Source organism: Thunnus thynnus, chromosome 9, assembly GCF_963924715.1.
Source record: "Thunnus thynnus chromosome 9, fThuThy2.1, whole genome shotgun sequence".
Taxonomy (NCBI): domain Eukaryota; kingdom Metazoa; phylum Chordata; class Actinopteri; order Scombriformes; family Scombridae; genus Thunnus; species Thunnus thynnus.
In genome coordinates, this window is record NC_089525.1 from 24,317,688 (window position 1) to 24,324,089 (window position 6,402).

Below are 6,402 nucleotides of genomic sequence, written 5' to 3' on the forward strand. Positions count from 1 at the left end.
TGTGACCATTTATGAGGTGAGAAGGCTACATTAGAGTTATGGCTGAAATAGCATTGGTCCAACCATGACTATTTCATCTTTTAAAACTGGATGTTCCCCCCCACTTCAAAACTCACTCCAGCACTGCTGGGTCTATATGTAGCCATAGATATCACCACATTTCAATAAATACAAATGTATTAAAATAAACAGATCAGTATATCTTAAATTCTGTTTTATTTTATTAAACTGCATAACAGATTGGGTTTTTTGGATTGGGTTACTGCATCTGTCTGTCAATGATGTTATTTTTTGTGAGAAAAAAGTGTTAGTGGAGCTTTGAGTTGACTCAGGAGTACAAACTTCAGAGGATAGTAGGACGTTTAATAAAGTAAACTTTTTATATATATATCTATATATATCTGTTTATATTATTACATTTATTTTTATTGAAATGTGACAATATCTGTAGTATATATAGAGCCTCAGAGCCAATGCTGTTGGTTCGGTCATGTTGCCAAAGTGAATGTGTGTCAGACTCAAAACACAGTTAATATTATACATGAAAAGAATTTGAGCCATTTAGTTTCAGAGTTTTTATTGCAGCAGTAAAAATTTCAGATTGCGACAACGAGTAGTTTTCAAACACAAAATTTTGTCTTAACACAATTAAAGACCAAAGATAAAATTGATACGATAAAGATGATAAAAATTACATGTAAGAAAGGCAAAAAGATGTTATACACTATGATAGTCCTAATTGTGTCAACAATAAAGTGATTTTTTTGAGCAAGGTTAATATTTAATATTTAGCCAAGATAAAAAATAAAACCAAACAATCACAAACCGATGCAAGTGCTCAATATTATCAACAGTATCATCATTTAACTTGAGAGTACACACAGTCCTCTGAAAACTCTTTCTTCTTTCTTCCTCTTGTTGCTTTTCTTTCTGAGAAATTCAGTGCAGCGTAGTTCATTCTGTCATCAACTTCAGTCTGTGCAGCAAATAAAATAGTTATATATATAAAGTGACATGCAACCCTAGTGCAACCCTAATGGAATAACAATACATTTCTTTTTTTTTTCCACTCACAATATCGTGTACCGGCTGATGTGAGTTGGCATGTCGAGCTTCTGAAATAGTGCTTTCCATTCCTACAAATGAATTAAATCATAAAAATAAGTGTATGATAGTTAAAGGAACTTAATCTGACTTTTTAGTGAGAGTATAATATCATGAAATAAAAAAAAAAAAAATTCTTTGATTATTCACATAAGATATGGTCAGAGAGTTTAATGAGGTACACAAAGGAAAAACAACCTCTATGAAGTCTTAAATATTTGTCTTTTGAATGTATGTTGCTGCTGTTGTTCAACAGTTCCTTAATAATTTTACCCAAAAACCCATGCTGTAAAGGTTTGTCCAAACTTGTACATAAAATGCAAAAATAAAAAAATAAATAAATTAATATGTCATATATCAGAACATGTTTTCAATGTAACAGAAGCATTTAGTTTCTTACAACACTTACCTTTATATTGTTTATGTACTCTTAGACTTCGGTTGCAGATGAAGACGACATTTACAGCAACAGAAATGGCCAAGCAGACTATTAATATCACTATTCCAATAAATAGTGAATGCGTTGTTTGCAGTAGAAAAACAAACACACACAAAGAAAGATGTATAAATGTTTCTTAAGGAGACTTATCAATCATGATGTTATCAACATAATTTGAGTATTACTTTCATTATTGAACACTAAATCATACCAAGTTCCAGTTTAGTTCCATTTCCAAATAATATCTCTCCACATGTGGCCACAGCACAGTAATAAGTCCGAGCATCAAAGGACGTCTTGTTCTTGTAGTCAGAGAGGACTGAACACTGGAGAGTCACAGAGTCTCCTGGACGGACTGGATCAGATACTGTCGGCCACTGAACAACAGTATAGTTTGATGTCCTTTCAGTGTTTCCTACGCAATGCAAAACTATGTTAAAAATGAGAGACCTCCACACACATTTTGAAAACAGTTATTGAAATCTATATAGATAAGTTTTGTAATGAAATTAGGAAATTTAGTGACACTTTAAAGTTAAAGTAAGATAAATCACAGTATTACCTTTAACTAATAAATATGTCCCACTCCATTCAGGATTAATCCAGTCCATGATTGCACAATGGTACATTCCCTCGTCTTCTTGGGTTGTCCTCAAAATGGTCAGGTTACTAAAATTCTTATCTTTACATACCTTCAATCTTGTGGAAGAAAACTCTGATCCATACCCGGGTGTTGCAGATTTAATCAGTTTCACAATTAATTTCAGAGTATCACCGGCACTCTGCTTGTACCAGTAGAGTTCTTTATTGCTGAGCTCATCATTAGATAAACATGTCAAGTTTGCAGGTTCACCAAGTTGAACCGTGATCACGGGAATCAGCGTATCTGAATGAAATGAAAATATAGAATTCACATTGTAAAGAACAATTATTGTATGATGTAGAAAATGTATTATGCAAAAAGATAATATATGAACCTACAAACAACTTGTCAGCATACAAATTCTTAGTTGTATAGAGAATGCACAGAATTAGATGATACTTACATCCTTGATGAAGAACAAGCAGTGTTACCCATAACACGATCATCTTGACATTGTCTCTTGTTAGGAACCTTTCTGGTATTTCACTGAGTAAAGGAGGTGATGTGACGTGGCCACGACACTGAATGTCACACAGAGAAATGCATGTGATTGGTTGTCACAGATTCAAAGTGCACTTCCTGTCACATTGGTCTTATCTTGGTCTTTGTGAAGCATATTTCACCTCTCATTCTTCACCATTCACTCTGTCATTTTAATAATAATCTCAAACATTTTTGATTTTATGAATTTTGGGAACTCTCACATCTTGTAGTGCTTTTCATCTTTGGTCGGCATGTCCAGCTTCTCTGCGTGTAGGTGCACAGCTCTGCAGCGAGCTAAACACACTTCCAACAGTGGTTGAAGGCAGGAGTGGCCTGTGAGGATTTTACTGGAACAAACTGTGAAAATGTGAAAATACAGTATCAGAAAAGATATTTGATGATATTGATTACAAATCAGAAAAAGACAAGATACCATAAACAAGTGTCAGACCAAACATATTGTAAAGACAAACAAGTACAGAAACAAGGAAACTGGATTCACAAAAGTAAAATATTATACTAGTCATGTTGTCCCGCATATGATGAAACAAAGTATCATTAGAACAGTTCAACATTAAAAAGGCTATAATCGATACTGTGTTAAATAATGTGTGATGTGAGAGGCGTCACTCGTATTGATGAACCTCGTCTTTACGGGGCCGTATAACGAGTTTCAGGTCATTGTTTAGCTGTCTGACTTGCAACTTTTCAGTTTTGGTTCATTCTCACAATTCTCATAGCACCAAAAAACCTGTATTCTACCTGCTCAGCACCAAATGATAAACACATACAGTTAGCGACTATGTGGTGAACATAGTAGAGCATTTAGCAGCAAAAGAGCCAGGTATTTCCCTCAGGAGTTGGACGAGATGAAAAACAGAGCTAAAAGAGAGTGAATATTGGACTTACATTCACCAGGTGTCCCGAAACATGACTCCAAATGAATAATAATGAGAATGTAAATAAGCAACTAGCTACCAAGTTCATCATATCAACTTAAAGTTACTACGAGGAAACCTTTAACTGGTAACGAAACAGTCTCATGATGCCTCTGATGCCTCTATATGACCTACATAAGCAAATGAGACCATCAGCGAGAAGATTGGCTATTGGCTATTGGCAGTTATTCTAAATGCTTGCCACTGGTTTCTAAGAGGTTAGGTTCTAAGGCAAAAATAAACACGCCCACACGTCCTCACAATCCTGCTAGGAAGGTGCTTCATTGCTGGATTTGGTGGTGAATGCAGCCTTACATGTAACCGAGGTGTATGAATGGTACTAAAACAAAGTTTACTTTGTTTCACCATTGCAATTATTCATGTTACATAGCCACAAATACATACATTACCTTATCTCTATGCATCCTGCAAACAGAAGTGTTTGTGAAAGAAAAATAGTATTAAAAACAAGTAGCATCGCTCTTTCACTCACTTCCAAAACAAATACACGCACTAGCTGAGTTTTTATGACACAAGGTGGTGTTGCTGATGGGAAGTGCAGTCTTCATTCTGGGAAAACACTACCGCTTTTGTCCACAGGGGCCGCTAAAATTAACAAAAAATGAAAGTTCCTTGTAGTAACTTTAATACGTGATGATACGTCAGTGTTGTGTTCACAACTTGTTTCCGCTGGCCTGAAGTGGCCAAAAATAAAAATAAAATCAGTTATTGCAGGTCTGAGTAGAAAGAGAAGCTAAAGTAGGTAACAGTTAGTCAGTAAAGAAACAGTTGCTTTGAATGTTGTATCAGCAACACAGCCTCAGACAGCTAGCTTAATGGCTAGCTTGGTTAACAGTAAATTGATCGTAGAAAAACTAAATAAATACATAATCACACAAAATTACCCTATAGTGAAAAGAGTACCTCTAGGGCGTTTTCACAGCACATCATCAATCCAAAGTCAGCCATTTTGGAGATACTGAACGTAAACAACACAACCAAACTCACAACTGTTCCTGATTATTGTTGCTCAAAATAGTCAATTATTACCATGTTTTTGGCTGTACTAATCGGTTGGACTGGAAAAAACATTTGAAGAACTCCAGATTGCCAAAAGTTATTACAAATCAGGGAGAAAAGTGCAAAAAATTGTCAGAGGAAAGGAGGTGTTTGTGGTTAGCCAAACTGAACTAGGATTTTCAGGGCAAGAATCTTGACAACATTCGAGTTTATTCTGCACATTTCTTGTCAGGTAGGTGAAATGTTAATAACAGCGACTCTTAACTAATTTTGTGGTGAAATAGTATACAAGCATATTGATATTAGGCTGCTGTTTCTTGCGTTCTTGGCTGAATGTCCAATTCTGATCTCATTTCATAGCCTACTACAGTAGTACAAGACTTCTATAGTTATTGTAAAATTTTCATCAAATGTAGCTTGCTATATTTCTCATTATAGTAGTCCAGGTAAAAAGTCTGACTTGTATGAGAAGAATGACCCAGATTGGGTGCTAACTGTTGATGAGAGCAAGATCCACAACCACCTAAAGAAACACTGACATCATGCTACAAGCGTTGTGTGAATCGAAACCAGCAGAATATTAAGGCCGATGCTGCCCAGTCCCTGCTTCATATGGACGTACCAGCTGCTGGCGATTCTACCACAAATATTATATCAGTGACAATGTGTGCAGTATAGGGACTCAAACTGAAATGACTGGTGATGTTATTGATTCTATGACCAGTGAACTTCAAAATCTGAGAACGAGTAACATTCAGTTAATGATGTGGAACATTTGTCCTCTTCCTATGACCAGAGTGTATTTGTGGGTAAAGATAAAAAGGTTTTATTTTCCACTGGTCTACCTATATACCAGATTTTGTTAGCACTCTTTACATACCTTAGTCCCTACCTCCCTGTGAAGAAGTCACTTGATAAATTGAAGGTGCCGATGTTGACACTGATGTTACTAATGCTTAATGTTTCTACAACTTTCCTGTCTTATGCATTCAACGTGTCAATAGCCATTGCTTCTAGAGTATTCACTGATGTCATTGATGTCATGTTTATTTGTATGAAGCCACTTGTTATATGGCCAGAGAGAGAACAGTTGCAAAAAGCCATGCCAATGCAATTCAGAAAACATTTTGGGAAAAAATGTGTTGCTATTATTGACTGCTTTGAGGTTTTTATAGATTGTCCATCTAACCTTATAGCCAGAGCAGAAACATGGTCTTCCTCCAAGCACCGTAGTTACAGCACAGTTAAATTTTTGATTGGTATTACACCACAGGGCACAGTCTCTGCTTGGTGCATGGTGAGGAAGAGTCAATGATAAGTACATAACAGAAAACCGTGGCTGTTTGGACAACATTGTTCCTGGTAATTTAGTTCTTGTTGACCGTGGCTTTGATATTCAGGACACTTTAGGTTGTATAATGGCTCAGGTAAAAATCAAAGCCTTTACTCATGGGAAGTCGCAGTTAGCGCCAGTTGACTCAGAAACCACAAGAAAAATTGCTCACGTTAGGATTCATGTGGAGTGTGTGATTGGTAGTGTGAGCCAGAAATATGTGCAAGGATGGCAGTTTTTGTACCATTGACAAGATTGGACTTGTCTGTTTTGCTCTGGTGAACCTTTGCCCATCAGTTGTTGATTTTAACTGAAGTGTCATGTTTTAGGCTACGCAGATGAACTAAATCATTTTAAAGTCATTGTAAATAGTGTTGTTGTGTGGTACAATACACACAGTATGCCATTCTCATCAGAACAACACAAATTTATTAAAAGAGAA

At 36.0% G+C, this 6,402-nt stretch overlaps 1 protein-coding gene across 1 annotated transcript; it reads right to left on the reverse strand.

Moving 5' to 3' along the window:
- Positions 1-619: 619 nt before the first annotated feature.
- LOC137188693 (uncharacterized) lies at positions 620-2,874 on the reverse strand. Its single transcript, XM_067598317.1, has 6 exons — positions 2,590-2,874; positions 2,106-2,429; positions 1,755-1,958; positions 1,514-1,678; positions 1,075-1,136; positions 620-976 (listed from the first exon to the last, which is right to left on the reverse strand). The coding sequence occupies exons 1-6, from the start codon at positions 2,630-2,632 to the stop codon at positions 860-862; spliced, it is 915 nt and encodes a 304-aa protein (XP_067454418.1). The 5' UTR covers positions 2,633-2,874; the 3' UTR covers positions 620-859.
- Positions 2,875-6,402: the final 3,528 nt, after the last annotated feature.

Excerpts from the sequence above, each read along its gene's own strand:
- LOC137188693 (XM_067598317.1), bottom strand. The coding sequence starts at position 2,632 with ATGATCGTGTTATGGGTAACACTGCTTGTTCTTCATCAAGGAT. Across the intron at positions 1,959-2,105 it reads GACATATTTATTAGTTAAAG|GAAACACTGAAAGGACATCA; the intron begins GTAATACTGTGA and ends TGCATTGCGTAG. Across the intron at positions 1,137-1,513 it reads AGTACATAAACAATATAAAG|GAATGGAAAGCACTATTTCA; the intron begins GTAAGTGTTGTA and ends ATTCATTTGTAG.